The 16,164-nt window shown below is 41.9% G+C and overlaps 1 protein-coding gene across 2 annotated transcripts in view; it reads left to right on the plus strand.

Annotated features, from left to right (window-relative positions):
• SCARA3 (scavenger receptor class A member 3) overlaps nt 1-16,164 on the plus strand; it is a 74,151-nt gene that overhangs the window by 14,715 nt on the left and 43,272 nt on the right. For both annotated transcript variants that reach the window (XM_066594610.1, XM_066594605.1), the window contains exon 4: nt 7,770-7,868. In XM_066594610.1, the coding sequence (XP_066450707.1) occupies nt 7,770-7,868 (99 nt within the window). The remainder of the gene's footprint in view (nt 1-7,769; nt 7,869-16,164) is intronic.

Genomic DNA, 16,164 nt, shown 5'->3' on the forward strand with positions numbered 1-16,164 from the left:
ACCTCTGCCCGTGACATGTCTGCACCCTTCCTCCAAAACATCACCGACTGTCTGTCCGCTGTCTCTAACACTATGTCCTCTCTCTACCTAAAACTAAACCTCTCTAAAACTGACCTGCTGGTATTTCCACCCTCCACAAACCGACCTCCTCCTGACATCTCCATCTCAGTGTGTGGCACCACCATAACTCCTAGACAACACGCCCGCTGCCTTGGGGTCATATTTGACTCTGATCTCTCTTTCACCCCCTACATCCAATCTCTGGCCCGAACATGTCAGCTGCACCTCAAGAACATCGCAAGAATCCGCTCTTTTCTCACTGTGGAGATGTTAAAAACGCTTATTGTTGCCCTCATCCACTCCCGGCTCGATTATTGCAACTCGTTGCTGATCGGCCTCCCCTGCACCAGACTCTACCCTCTCCAATCCATCCTGAATGCGGCAGCCAGGCTCATCTTCCTGTCCAGCCGCTACTCGGACGCCTCTGTCCTGTGCCGCTCACTGCACTGGCTGCCCGTTAAATACAGAATTCAATTCAAACTCGCTACCTTCATCCACAAAGCCCTCCACAGTGCAGCGCCCCCCATATCGCCTCCCTGATCTCAATCCATCACCCAGCCCGGGCTCTCCGCTCTGCTAATGAAACCAGACTGAGTGCCCCTTTCATTCGAACTTCTCATTCCTGCCTCCAAGACTTCTCCAGAGCAGCACCGGTCCTCTGGAACGCACTACCAAAGGCTACCCGAGCAACCCAGGACTCGCAGAACTTCAGGCGTGCTCTAAAAACGCACCTCTTCAGGGAGGCATACCGAATTCCCTAAACAAACTCCTCTGTACTCCGCCTGATAACATGCTCCCTGACCTACTGACTGCAATCTCTGCCAGCCATCATAAACCGCTTCTGCAGTCATACTGATTCTACCATCACACGGCTAAATGTCTGACCATTGTCTATGTATATAACATCGCTCCCTCTTCCACCTCGCCATACCGTGCACATCTCCAGCCCCTTACCTTCTGTATCTCCCCACCATTCATAGCATGTAAGCTCGTTGGAGCAAGACCCGCACCCCTATTGTACCAATCAGCTGATTACTATGTAACCGTGGTTCTGTAATGTTTGTATTTTGTCTTTCTGTATTCCCCCTGTCTATGTAAGCGCTGCAGAATATGTTGGCGCTATACAAATAAAGTTTATTATTATTACATTTTAGACTAATTTCAGGGGTGAGGGTGGAATCAATGAATAAACAGAGTGTGCCCAGTGGACACTATTATGGCCAGCTTAAAGGCAACTAAACTTAGTGTCAAACAAACTAGGAAAAGTAAAAAGAAAGTTAGCAATCTAGTAATCTAAATCTGCCTATAGGGGGTCATGCCCACGGACGGAGTGGGATACGCCCATGGTTTTATGCCGCGGAACGCCGTGGGGATAAACAAAAAAGTCCCCGCTGGAGATCATGGAAAAATGCGGAGAGAAAATGGCCAAATCCATTGAGGAGGGGGAATAAAACATTTTTCAGGTATATTAGTGACAGAAAGAAGGAATCTGTGGAATTACAAAAATTATAAACTAGAATAATAAATAAATTACTAGAGCTAAGGGTGCATTCACACGAATGTATATCGGCTCAGTTTTCACGCCAAGCCGATATACGTTGTCTCTCTCTGCAGACGTGGGGGGAGGATGGAAGAGCCAGAAGCAGGAACTGAGCTCCTGCCCCATCTCTGCCTCCCCTCCGCCCCTCTGCACTATTTGCAATGAGAGGAGGTGGAAAGGGGGCGGGGCTAAGGTCTGTGGATTAGCCCCGCCCCCGTCCCGCCTCTCCCCATTGCAAATAGTGCAGAGGGGCGGAGAGGAGACAGAGAGGGGCCAGGAGCTCAGTTCCTGCTTCTGGCTCTTCCTTCCTCCCCCCCCCCACCCCTGCACACGAGGACGACGTATAAAACCGAAAACCGAGCCGATATACGTTCGTGTGAATGCACCCTCTGGCTGTCGCTGACCATTAATTACTATATTATTGGAGATAAGGCTGTCGCTGACCATTAATGACTATATTATTAGAAATAAGGCTGTCACTGACCATTAATAACTATATTATTAGAGACTAGCGTACCCGTCGCGCGTTGCTGCGAAGACAGACATACATACATACATTCGTTTTTATATATCTAGATGATGGCAGCAGCGACCACTGAGGTTTTGTAGGCCGCTGCTTCCCCCTTGCAGGCTGAATAAAATAGCCGTTGTGTGGAACATCCAATTTATCCGGCTGCTGTGGCTTCTTGGGAAGATAGCCTAGTACTTGTTTACCCACTTCCAACTCCAATGGAGACTGACTGTAAATGGCTGGCGTGCTCTAGTATTTATGGTTCCAAGCTGTACGTGTCATTGCATACAGTCTATCTATCTATCTATCTATCTATCTATCTATCTATCTATCTATCTATCTATCTATCTATCTATCTATCTATCTATCAGGGTTATTGCATACAGTCTATCTATCTATCTATCTATCTATCTATCTATCTATCTGGGTTATTGCATACAGTCTATCTATCTATCTATCTATCTATTTATCTATCTATCTATCACATCAGGAAATGAGAGAATTAGATTCCGTACGTAAAATTTGAACGCTAATTCTTTGGCGCTTTGAATTGAATAATCGAGTTGGGACCCATTAACTTTTCCTATTTATGACATAATCAATGCTCGTGCAAATTTCAAGTTTCTATGACATTGGGAAGTGAGAGAATTAGATTCCGTACATAAAATTTGGACGCTAATTCTTTTGCGCTTAGAATTGAATAATCGAGTTGGGATGAGACATAAGGCCTTGCCCATAAGCATTCCCCAACCTCCAAGAACTGAACCTACCTACCTGAATGAGATTTTGTAGGCCGCTGCTTCCCCCTTGCGGGCTGAATAAAATAGCCGTTGGGTGGAACATACAATTTATCCGGCTGCTGTGGCTTCTTAGGAAGATATCCTAGTACTTGTTTACCCACTTCCAACTCCAATGGTAATTGGCTGGCGTGCTCTAGTGGTTCCAAGCTGTACGTGTCATAATAGAGCCTTAATGACATCACAATGCAGCTTTATAGAACATGTTGGACGCTAATTCTTTTGCGCATAGAATTGAATAATCGAGTTGGGACCCGTTAGCGTTTCCTATTTATGACATAATCAATGCCCGTGCCAAATTTCAAGTTTCTATGTGAGAAAATTACATTCCGTACGTAAAATTTGGACGCCAATTCTTTTGCGCCTAGAATTGAATAATCGAGTTGGGACCCATTACCTTTTCCTATTTATGACATATTCAATGCTCGTGCCAAATTTCAAGTTTCTATTACATCGCGAAGCGAGAGAATTCGGTTCCGTACGTAAAATTTGGACGCTAATTCTTTTGCGCATAGAATTAGTATATGAGGAGGAGGTCGTCTTGTGTAATATATTAGTATATGAGGAGGAGGTCGTCTGTTTAATATATTAGTATATGAGCAGGAGGTCTCACAATGCAGCTTTATAGAACATGTTGGGGCATGTTCAAGGGCGTCCGATGTTGATGACATCAGTGATGACATCACAATAGCAGGTGGCTTACTTATTCGATCTACGTGGGGGGGGGGGCGTAACTTTCGACGACACTCGCGCGCCATTTATCATAGGATATTTGTACTATGCCTATAATCTTCCCAGGAGTGTACTTAACAACTTCCCAAAGTTTCATGGCGATCGGATGAATGGTGTAGTAGCGCATAAAGGACAAACAGACACGCACGCAGACAGACATACATTCAATTTTATATATATAGATAAGCCTGTCACTGACCATTACTAACTATATTATTAGAGATAAGGCTGTCGCTGACCATTAATAACTATATTATTGGAGATAAGGCTGTCGCTGACCATTAATGACTATACTATTGGAGATAAGGCTGTTGCTGACCATTAATAACTATATTATTGGAGATAAGGCTGTCGCTGACCATTAATAACTACATTATTGGAGATAAGGCTGTCACCGTCTGACCATTAATAACTATATTATTGGAGATAAGGCTGTCACTGACCATTAATAACTATATTATTGGAGATAAGGCTGTTGCTGACCATTAATAACTATATTATTGGAGATAAGGCTGTCGCTGACCATTAATAACTATATTATTGGAGATAAGGCTGTCGCCGAACATTAATAACTATATTATTGGAGATAAGGCTGTCGCCGAACATTAATAACTATATTATTGGAGATAAGGCTGTCGCTGACCATTAATAACTATATTATTGGAGATAAGGCTGTTGCTGACCATTAATAACTATATTATTGGAGATAAGGCTGTCGCTGACCATTAATAACTATATTATTGGAGATAAGGCTGTCGCTGACCATTAATAACTATATTATTGGAGATAAGGCTGTCACTGATCATTAATAACTATATTATTGGAGATAAGGCTGTCGCCGAACATTAATAACTATATTATTGGAGATAAGGCTGTCGCTGACCATTAATAACTATATTATTGGAGATAAGGCTGTCGCTTACCATTAATAATTATATTACTGGAGATAAGGCTGTTGCTGACCATTAATAACTATATTATTGGAGATAAGACTGTTGCTGACCATTAATAACTATATTATTGGAGATAAGGCTGTCACTGTCTGACCATTAATAACTATATTATTGGAGATAAGGCTGTCGCTGATCATTAATAACTATGTTATTGGAGATAAGGCTGTCGCTGACCATTAATAACTACATTATTGGAGATAAGGCTGTCGCTGATCACTAATAACTATATTATTGGAGATAAGGCTGTCGCTGATCATTAATAACTATATTATTGGAGATAAGGCTGTCACTGATCATTAATAACTATATTATTGGAGATAAGGCTGTCGCTGATCATTAATACCTATATTATTGGAGATAAGGCTGTCGCTGACCATTAATAACTATATTATTGGAGATAAGGCTGTCGCCGAACATTAATAACTATATTATTGGAGATAAGGCTGTCGCCGAACATTAATAACTATATTATTGGAGATAAGGCTGTCGCTGACCATTAATAACTATATTATTGGAGATAAGGCTGTTGCTGACCATTAATAACTATATTATTGGAGATAAGGCTGTCGCTGACCATTAATAACTATATTATTGGAGATAAGGCTGTCGCTGACCATTAATAACTATATTATTGGAGATAAGGCTGTCACTGATCATTAATAACTATATTATTGGAGATAAGGCTGTCACTGACCATTAATAACTATATTATTGGAGATAAGGCTGTTGCTGACCATTAATAACTATATTATTGGAGATAAGGCTGTCGCTGACCATTAATAACTATATTATTGGAGATAAGGCTGTCGCCGAACATTAATAACTATATTATTGGAGATAAGGCTGTCGCCGAACATTAATAACTATATTATTGGAGATAAGGCTGTCGCTGACCATTAATAACTATATTATTGGAGATAAGGCTGTCGCTTACCATTAATAATTATATTACTGGAGATAAGGCTGTTGCTGACCATTAATAACTATATTATTGGAGATAAGACTGTTGCTGACCATTAATAACTATATTATTGGAGATAAGGCTGTCACTGTCTGACCATTAATAACTATATTATTGGAGATAAGGCTGTCGCTGATCATTAATACCTATATTATTGGAGATAAGGCTGTCGCTGACCATTAATAACTATATTATTGGAGATAAGGCTGTCGCTGACCATTAATAACTATATTATTAGAGAAAAGGCTGTCACTGTCTGACCATTAATAACTATGTTACTGGAGATAAGGCTGTCGCTTACCATTAATAATTATATTACTGGAGATAAGGCTGTCACTGACCATTAAAAACTACATTATTGGAGATAAGGCTGTCGCTGACCATTAATAACTATATTATTAGAGAAAAGGCTGTCACTGTCTGACCATTAATAACTATGTTACTGGAGATAAGGCTGTCGCTTACCATTAATAATTTTATTACTGGAGATAAGGCTGTTGCTGACCATTAATAACTATATTATTAGAGAAAAGGCTGTCGCCGTCTGACCATTAATAACTATATTATTGGAGATAAGGCTGTCAATAACCATTTATAACTATATTACTGGAGATAAGGCTGTTGCTGACCATTAATAACTACATTACTGGAGATAAGGCTGTCACTGTCTGACCATTAATAACTATATTACTGGAGATAAGGCTGTTGCTGACCATTGATAACTATATTATTGGAGATAAGGCTGTCAGCTGTATACCCGAACGTTACATAATAACATGGTATAAACTCTCTTAAAGGAGCAGTACTGAATTACGAGAGAGAGAGAGAGAGAGAGAGAGAGAGAGAGAAAGAGAGAGAGATAGAGATTGATCAATCGATCCCATCTACTGGTGCAAAAACATATCAGCAAGAACATAAACCGCCTCGCCGAAGCATGTGATCTACGCCTAATCTGTGTCCTCTTCCAAGATGCTGCCTGTGTCCAGCCGTCCCGAACTGATAAACTGCAAACATGGCAGATCTGAGGAGCGATGGAGGGCGGCCAAGATGTCTGCGTGTTCTAGAACATTCATGTAGCAGAGTGGAACTTATTTAACTCTTTAGGGTTGCATAGTTTGTGCATCCTGCCAACACTCTGGGCTTAGATCATGAAGTCTCATGTAGGACTACTGGTACCACATCGTGACGACACATGACAAACTCAGCTCTGCTGCTTCTATCGTATACAAACGAGGGAGCCTTGAGTTTGTCAGTGTGACACCATTAAAGACTTGTCACACAGCTTTTTGCGCTACAAGTCCTGAATGGCACAGGAGTAGAGATGAGCGAATAAACTCGTTTCTAGTAATTACTCGATCGAGCACCGCGATTTTCGAGTACTTCCGTACTCGGGTGAAAAGATCCGGGGGGGCGCCGGGGGGCGGGGGGAGGCGTGGCGGAGCGGGGGGTAGCAGCGGGGAACAGGGGGGAGCTCTCTCTCTGTCCCTCTCCCCCCCACTCCCCGCTGCAACCACCCACTCACCCACGGTGCCCCCCGAATCTTTTCACCCAAGTACGGCAGTACTCGAAAATCGCGGCGCTTGGCCGAAAAAGGGGCGTGGCCAAGTAGGTTCGCTCATCTCTACACAGGAGTCTATCGCACTTGTAAAAATGTGATTTGCCTGAAATTTGCATCGCTGAACATGCGATTTTCAAGCGTGTTTTTCATGTGGGTACCCCCTCCTGACCAGCCCCACCCACTTTTTGGAAAAATGTTGGGGTCCGCGCAAAAAGTTAAAAAGTTGCACGTTTTCCTTCTGACATTTTGTAATGATGCTCTGGTCAGAGCTCTTTAGATGTCTTTTAGTGACAACCAACAGTGGTCTCCATTCCAGCGCGCAAAGGTGTTTTTGCACAAAGCAGCAGCTCCCTCTTTTTTAAGGGCTTTGCCTGTACAAGTGTCAGTTTACACTGTAGTACTAGAATTCTGTTCCTAAAGCAAGATGTCCTAACTGTAGGTCCCTCACGGGAAGGAGAATTCTTTACACTCTCTGCAGTAAGTTCAACTGCGAGAAGAAAAAAGTACTGTCTACTTATAAATCTGTACCGTCTCTTTAAAAACATGGTTGAGGACACATTTTTAGCCGGGGTAAATAAGAATGACAGCATTGAATCCGAATGTGAAGCGATGAGTAAATGTTGGAGGATGACGCTTTATTTCCCTTGTTATTTACAGTTTTCAGGAAAGTCAATTCCCTGTACGATGACTTCAGCTCTGCAAAGTCCGGCTATGAGAAGAAGATTGTCTCCGTCCAAGTGGACCTTCAGGAGCTCGGTAAATATTGGGATTTTCTTCCTCCTCTGGGTGTCTGGGCTCAATTGCTTCCATTAACTTCTATGAAAAGAGTCAGTCTAAAGGCCAGAAGCCGTAAACTCCACCCACCTGACCGCTTATTCTTTTTTACCGATCCCTCTATGCAGGTTGCCTACGCTGGTCTTCTTGTCTGGGTCACCATCACGTTAGTAGATACATGTATGAGTCGTGGCTGCAGCCGTGCCACGAGATTCTGGTGAGCCGGAATGATCCCCAAGGCTTAGCGCTCCTGCATATGGCCATATGACCTCTTAGTACGCCGTCCAGAAGCATAATGGAATGGAGTAAATGGGAACAGTCTCATTCTGAGTCGGGAATATGAACGTCCGGCGTAGGGGGTCACGCTCAACGGAGGCGATGCCGGTTCAGGACCGGTATCGGTAGCTGTAGCTGGTGTGTTCACTGCATTTGAAAACCTCTTAGCAAATTTCCTGTCACAGGCCTTACCGAGACCTCAGCCCAGGGCGGCTTCCCATCCAGATAGGGTCTTAACTCCATCTTGCTTCGACATCAGAACTTTGTAAATGGTTTCATTCACTCAGTGCCAGAGCGAGGATTCGCCTGTGATGATTGCACTAGAGATCATCTCTTCCTCGTAGAGGACTGTAGGCTTTATAGCTGGGTGCAGCCGTCCTCTTTCTCTCTAGATACCAAGCTTCCTTTTTCCCAGAGTCTTGACACTGAGCTTGCTAGTTTGCAAAAATCGTTGCAATCCCATTTTGGTGTAGTGTGCTGTGCAATGCAGAAATGTCAGGAACCACTTACATCGGCCATGTAGATACAGCCTAAAAGAGGTAGAATTATGGTTAGTGGGCACCTATACAGCTAGTAGGGTTAAGGCAAGTAGAGTTGGGTGTATAGTTAGTAGGGTTAGAGCAAGTAGAGTTAGGCTTAAAGTTAGTAGGGTTAGAGCAAGTAGAGTTAGGTGTATAGTTAGTAGGGTTAGAGCAAGTAGAGTTGGGTGTATAGTTAGTAGGGTTAGAGCAAGTAGAGTTAGGTGTATAGTTAGTAGGGTTAGAGCAAGTAGACTTAGGCTTATAGTTAGTAGGGTTAGAGCAAGTAGAGTTAGGTGTATAGTTAGTAGGGTTAGAGCAAGTAGAGTTGGGTGTATAGTTAGTAGGGTTAGAGCAAGTAGAGTTAGGTGTATAGTTAGTAGGGTTAGAGCAAGTAGAGTTAGGCTTATAGTTAGTAGGGTTAGAGCAAGTAGAGTTAGGTGTATAGTTAGTAGGGTTAGAGCAAGTAGAGTTAGGTTTATAGTTAGTAGGGTTAGAGCAAGTAGAGTTAGGTGTATAGTTAGTAGGGTTAGAGCAAGTAGAGTTAGGTTTATAGTTAGGGTTAGAGCAAGTAGAGTTAGGTTTATAGTTAGTAGGGTTAGAGTAAGTAGAGTTGGGTGTATAGTTAGTATGGTTAGAGCAAGTAGAGTTAGGTTATAGTTAGTAGGGTTAGAGCAAGTAGAGTTAGGTTTATAGTTAGTAGAGTTAGAGCAAGTAGAGTTAGGTTTATAGTTAGTAGAGTTAGAGCAAGTAGAGTTAGGTGTATAGTTAGTAGGGTTAGATCAAGTAGAGTTAGGTGTATAGTTAGTAGGGTTAGAGCAAGTAGAGTTAGGCTTATAGTTAGTAGGGTTAGAGCAAGTAGAGTTAGGTTTATAGTTAGTAGGGTTAGTGCAAGTAGAGTTAGGTTTATAGTTAGTAGGGTTAAACCAAGTAGAGTTAGGTTTATAGTTAGTAGGGTTAGAGCAAGTAGAGTTGGGAGTATAGTTAGTAGGGTTAGAGCAAGTAGAGTTAGGTTATAGTTAGTAGGGTTAGAGCAAGTAGAGTTAGGTTTATAGTTAGTAGAGTTAGAGCAAGTAGAGTTAGGTGTATAGTTAGTAGGGTTAGATCAAGTAGAGTTAGGTTTATAGTTAGTAGGGTTAGAGCAAGTAGAGTTGGGTGTATAGTTAGTAGTGTTAGAGCAAGTAGAGTTAGGTGTATAGTTAGTAGGGTTAGAGCAAGTAGAGTTAGGTGTATAGTTAGTAGGGTTAGAGCAAGTAGAGTTAGGTTTATAGTTAGTAGGGTTAGAGCAAGTAGAGTTAGGTGTATAGTTAGTAGGGTTAGAGTAATTAGAGTTAGGTTTATAGTTAGGTGGGTTAGAGCAAGTAGACTTAGGTGTATAGTTAGTAGGGTTAGAGCAAGTAGACATAGGTGTATAGTTAGTAGGGTTAGAGCAAGTAGACTTAGGTGTATAGTTAGTAGGGTTAGAGCAAGTAGAGTTAGGTGTATAGTTAGTAGTGTTAGAGCAAGTAGAGTTAGGTGTATAGTTAGTAGGGTTAGAGCAAGTAGAGTTAGGTTTATAGTTAGTAGGGTTAGAGCAAGTAGAGTTAGGTGTATAGTTAGTAGGGTTAGAGTAATTAGAGTTAGGTTTATAGTTAGGTGGGTTAGAGCAAGTAGACTTAGGTGTATAGTTAGTAGGGTTAGAGCAAGTAGAGTTAGGTGTATAGTTAGTAGGGTTAGAGCAAGTAGACTTAGGTGTATAGTTAGTAGGGTTAGAGCAAGTAGAGTTAGGTTTATAGTTAGTAGGGTTAGAGCAAGTAGAGTTAGGTGTATAGTTAGTAGGGTTAGAGCAAGTAGAGTTGGGTGTATAGTTAGTAGGGTTAGAGCAAGTAGAGTTAGGTGTATAGTTAGTAGGGTTAGAGCAAGTAGAGTTAGGTGTATAGTTAGTAGGGTTAGAGCAAGTAGAGTTAGGTGTATAGTTAGTAGGGTTAGAGCAAGTAGAGTTAGGTGTATAGTTAGTAGGGTTAGAGCAAGTAGAGTTAGGTGTATAGCTAGTAGGGTTAGAGCAAGTAGACTTAGGTGTATAGTTAGTAGGGTTAGAGCAAGTAGAGTTAGGTTTATAGTTAGGGTTAGAGCAAGTAGGGTTAGAGTAAGTAGAGTTGGGTGTATAGTTAGTAGGGTTAGAGCAAGTAGAGTTAGGTTATAGTTAGTAGGGTTAGAGCAAGTAGAGTTAGGTTTATAGTTAGTAGAGTTAGAGCAAGTAGAGTTCGGTTTATAGTTAGTAGAGTTAGAGCAAGTAGAGTTAGGTGTATAGTTAGTAGGGTTAGATCAAGTAGAGTTAGGTGTATAGTTAGTAGGGTTAGAGCAAGTAGAGTTAGGTTTATAGTTAGTAGGGTTAGAGCAAGTAGAGTTAGGTTTATAGTTAGTAGGGTTAAAGCAAGTAGAGTTAGGTTTATAGTTAGTAGGGTTAGAGCAAGTAGAGTTGGGTGTATAGTTAGTAGGGTTAGAGCAAGTAGAGTTAGGTCATAGTTAGTAGGGTTAGAGCAAGTAGAGTTAGGTTTATAGTTAGTAGAGTTAGAGCAAGTAGAGTTAGGTGTATAGTTAGTAGGGTTAGATCAAGTAGACTTAGGTTTATAGTTAGTAGGGTTAGAGCAAGTAGAGTTGGGTGTATAGTTAGTAGAGTTAGAGCAAGTAGAGTTAGGTGTATAGTTAGTAGGGTTAGAGCAAGTAGAGTTAGGTGTATAGTTAGTAGGGTTAGAGCAAGTAGAGTTAGGTGTATAGTTAGTAGGGTTAGAGCAAGTAGAGTTAGGTGTATAGCTAGTAGGGTTAGAGCAAGTAGACTTAGGTGTATAGTTAGTAGGGTTAGAGCAAGTAGAGTTAGGTTTATAGTTAGTAGGGTTAGAGCAAGTAGAGTTAGGTTTATAGTTAGTAGAGTTAGAGCAAGTAGAGTTAGGTGTATAGTTAGTAGGGTTAGATCAAGTAGACTTAGGTTTATAGTTAGTAGGGTTAGAGCAAGTAGAGTTCGGTTTATAGTTAGTAGAGTTAGAGCAAGTAGAGTTAGGTGTATAGTTAGTAGGGTTAGATCAAGTAGAGTTAGGTGTATAGTTAGTAGGGTTAGAGCAAGTAGAGTTAGGTTTATAGTTAGTAGGGTTAGAGCAAGTAGAGTTAGGTTTATAGTTAGTAGGGTTAGAGCAAGTAGAGTTAGGTTTATAGTTAGTAGGGTTAGAGCAAGTAGAGTTGGGTGTATAGTTAGTAGGGTTAGAGCAAGTAGAGTTAGGTCATAGTTAGTAGGGTTAGAGCAAGTAGAGTTAGGTTTATAGTTAGTAGAGTTAGAGCAAGTAGAGTTAGGTGTATAGTTAGTAGGGTTAGATCAAGTAGACTTAGGTTTATAGTTAGTAGGGTTAGAGCAAGTAGAGTTGGGTGTATAGTTAGTAGAGTTAGAGCAAGTAGAGTTAGGTGTATAGTTAGTAGGGTTAGAGCAAGTAGAGTTAGGTGTATAGTTAGTAGGGTTAGAGCAAGTAGAGTTAGGTGTATAGTTAGTAGGGTTAGAGCAAGTAGAGTTAGGTGTATAGCTAGTAGGGTTAGAGCAAGTAGACTTAGGTGTATAGTTAGTAGGGTTAGAGCAAGTAGAGTTAGGTTTATAGTTAGTAGGGTTAGAGCAAGTAGAGTTAGGTTTATAGTTAGTAGAGTTAGAGCAAGTAGAGTTAGGTGTATAGTTAGTAGGGTTAGATCAAGTAGACTTAGGTTTATAGTTAGTAGGGTTAGAGCAAGTAGAGTTGGGTGTATAGTTAGTAGAGTTAGAGCAAGTAGAGTTAGGTGTATAGTTAGTAGGGTTAGAGCAAGTAGAGTTAGGTGTATAGTTAGTAGGGTTAGAGCAAGTAGAGTTAGGTGTATAGTTAGTAGGGTTAGAGCAAGTAGAGTTAGGTGTATAGTTAGTAGGGTTAGAGCAAGTAGAGTTAGGTGTATAGCTAGTAGGGTTAGAGCAAGTAGACTTAGGTGTATAGTTAGTAGGGTTAGAGCAAGTAGAGTTAGGTTTATAGTTAGGGTTAGAGCAAGTAGGGTTAGAGTAAGTAAAGTTGGGTGTATAGTTAGTAGGGTTAGAGCAAGTAGAGTTAGGTTATAGTTAGTAGGGTTAGAGCAAGTAGAGTTAGGTTTATAGTTAGTAGAGTTAGAGCAAGTAGAGTTCGGTTTATAGTTAGTAGAGTTAGAGCAAGTAGAGTTAGGTGTATAGTTAGTAGGGTTAGATCAAGTAGAGTTAGGTGTATAGTTAGTAGGGTTAGAGCAAGTAGAGTTAGGTTTATAGTTAGTAGGGTTAGAGCAAGTAGAGTTAGGTTTATAGTTAGTAGGGTTAAAGCAAGTAGAGTTAGGTTTATAGTTAGTAGGGTTAGAGCAAGTAGAGTTGGGTGTATAGTTAGTAGGGTTAGAGCAAGTAGAGTTAGGTCATAGTTAGTAGGGTTAGAGCAAGTAGAGTTAGGTTTATAGTTAGTAGAGTTAGAGCAAGTAGAGTTAGGTGTATAGTTAGTAGGGTTAGATCAAGTAGACTTAGGTTTATAGTTAGTAGGGTTAGAGCAAGTAGAGTTGGGTGTATAGTTAGTAGAGTTAGAGCAAGTAGAGTTAGGTGTATAGTTAGTAGGGTTAGATCAAGTAGAGTTAGTTGTATAGTTAGTAGGGTTAGATCAAGTAGAGTTAGTTGTATAGTTAGTAGGGTTAGAGCAAGTAGACTTAGGTGTATAGTTAGTAGGGTTAGAGCAAGTAGAGTTAGGTGTATAGTTAGTAGGGTTAGATCAAGTAGAGTTAGGTTTATAGTTAGTAGGGTTAGAGCAAGTAGAGTTAGGTGTATAGTTAGTAGGGTTAGATCAAGTAGAGTTAGGTTTATAGTTAGTAGGGTTAGAGCAAGTAGAGTTAGGTGTATAGTTAGTAGGGTTAGAGCAAGTAGAGTTAGGTTTATAGTTAGGACGGTTAGGTGTATAGTTAGTAGGGTTAGAGCAAGTAGAGTTAGGTGTATAGTTAGTAGGGTTAGAGCAAGTAGAGTTAGGTGTATAGTTAGGACGGTTAGGTGTATAGTTAGTAGGGTTAGAGCAAGTAGAGTTAGGTGTATAGTTAGGACGGTTAGGTGTATAGTTAGTAGGGTTAGAGCAAGTAGAGTTAGTGTAATAAGTTGTGTAATATATTGGAGACAAAAGAATATAAACAATGTGAAAATTCTTCATGTAATAAAAACAAGTTGTCACATCTGGCGTATCCCGCTGGTCACATGATGTCTGTTATTGTGTGTTATCTGTGACGGATACCAAATCACTGGCCATGTGATGACCGAGCCGTGGCCTCCTCGCTCCATTTCCAGGCATGATCAGCTGTGTGTGTTGTTTTGCGGGTTTTTCCTAAATCTGTTCCTACTTAACGTCCCTCTTACACAAGTATTTCCGGGAGCCTATTCCCTGAGAGCACCCCAGCGGTGAGAGTGATATATTGTGTAAACATAAGACTTGGCGTCATCTCCTCTCTTAGATCCGAACAATTCTGTCCAAATATTTCTTAGTTATGTCTGTTCTAAGGAAAGCTGAGTGACAACCCATGTGGCCACCATTAGAAATGATTTGTAGCTTCACCTTAAAGGGGTTGTCCCGCGGCAGCAAGTGGGTCTATACACTTCTGTATGGCCATAATAATGCACTTTGTAATGTACATTGTGCATTAATTATGAGCCATACAGAAGTTATAAAAAGTTTTATACTTACCTGCTCCGTTGCTAGCGTCCTCGTCTCCATGGTTGCCGTCTAATTTTCGCCGTCTAATGGCCAAATTAGACGCGCTTGCGCAGTCCGGGTCTTCTTATCTTCTCAATGGGGCTCCGTGTAGCTCCGTGTAGCTCCGCCCCATCACGTGCCGATTCCAGCCAATCAGGAGGCTGGAATCGGCAATGGACCGCACAGAAGCCCTGCGGTCCACGGAGGGAGAAGATGCCGGCGGCCATTTTCACCGGGTAAGTAAGAAGTCACCGGAGCGCGGGGATTCAGGCAAGCGCTGTCCGGTGATCTTTTTTAACCCCTGCATCGGGGTTGTCTCGCGCCAAACGGGGGGGGGTTGAAAAAAAAAAAAAAACGTTTCGGCGCGGGACAACCCCTTTAAGGCTGGGCTCATACAGGGCAGATTTGCTGCGGAAATTCCATCCGTAATTTCGCCACAGCAAATCCGCCTGTGGCCGCTAATCTGAGGATTACCCAGCCATGTGGACGAGTTTTGTCAGAAACCTCATCCACACGGAACAGCGAATCCATCGCGGCAAAGACAGCATGTCCATTTTTTTTAAACTCCTTTGCGGCCACGCTGTCCCCTATAAGAGCCCTGCCGCAACAGAAAAGCGTGCGGCCAAGCCGCTTCAAAACCCGTGGCTAAGTGATGCGGGTTTTGAAGCAGCGCTTTCCCTTGGGAAGTCTCGCATTTTTTTGCTGCGGCCAAACCGCGAGATTTCCGCCAGGAATACGCCCTGTGTGAACCCAGCCTTATACTACCACCCAACTCTGGCCAAAGAAGAGTAGTTTGTTGGTTCTCCCGTGGCACCCATATCTTAGGGCACCCATAACTCTGCCAGCTTCTTTCTTGCATTACAGTAACATGTCTCCTAACTGTTCTGGATTCAAAGGGACAATCCTGGACTTTGAGGGCTGAAATATCCTACAGAGCATGGTGGGAAATAAAAAACCATACCGCCTGTTGTTAGTCCTTCAGCTCCCCCTGCCACCTCTACTTCTGTCCCCAGCTCACTTACAGGTCATGTGATTACTGTGACCAGTCATTGGCCTCAGCCAGAGCAATACTGAGATAAGCAATTACGTGATGACAGTACCTAAAAGTGAGCAGGAGATCAGACTAGTGAATGGAGCAAAAGAGGGGAGTATAGTTTTTTTTTTTTTCATTTTACTGCATAAAAGAGGGCATTAATATTGAGGGGGGCATTATAAGACAAGGGCATTATTACTGAAGAGGGGCAATATGGAGCAAGGCATTATTATTGGGAGGGTATTATTGAGTGAGGTAATTATTACTGAGGGGAAGACTACTACATTATCACTGAATAGGACATTATTACTGAGGGGGCAGGCAGAGGTAATATTACTGTTGGGGGGACACTAAGGGGCACCATTACTGTGAAGAAGATACCAACAGGGATGTTTTAGTGTAAAGGGGCGTGGTCTAATGTAAAAAAATAAATAAAAAAGGATTGTCCCTTTTTTCAGTATTCAAAAGTTGGGAGATCTGTAGTAACCTGAGAGGGGTGTTATCCAACTTTCCCAGACCCCCGAGTAAGTCAGTCATACAATAGCACATCCTTCGTTTCAAAACTAGTTGGATTTACTGCTCAGGACTCCAGGAAACTTGGGTGACAAAACCTGTAAGAGTCGCGGGCAACTCCTAGTGCTGAGTGGGACCCTCTCCAGGGCCGAGGACTGACTGTTCTGTTACTTCCAAGCGTCTTCCATCACATCCTGCTACTCGATGAAGTCATT

Source organism: Eleutherodactylus coqui, chromosome 1 (assembly GCF_035609145.1).
Source record: "Eleutherodactylus coqui strain aEleCoq1 chromosome 1, aEleCoq1.hap1, whole genome shotgun sequence".
NCBI classification, from domain to species: domain Eukaryota; kingdom Metazoa; phylum Chordata; class Amphibia; order Anura; family Eleutherodactylidae; genus Eleutherodactylus; species Eleutherodactylus coqui.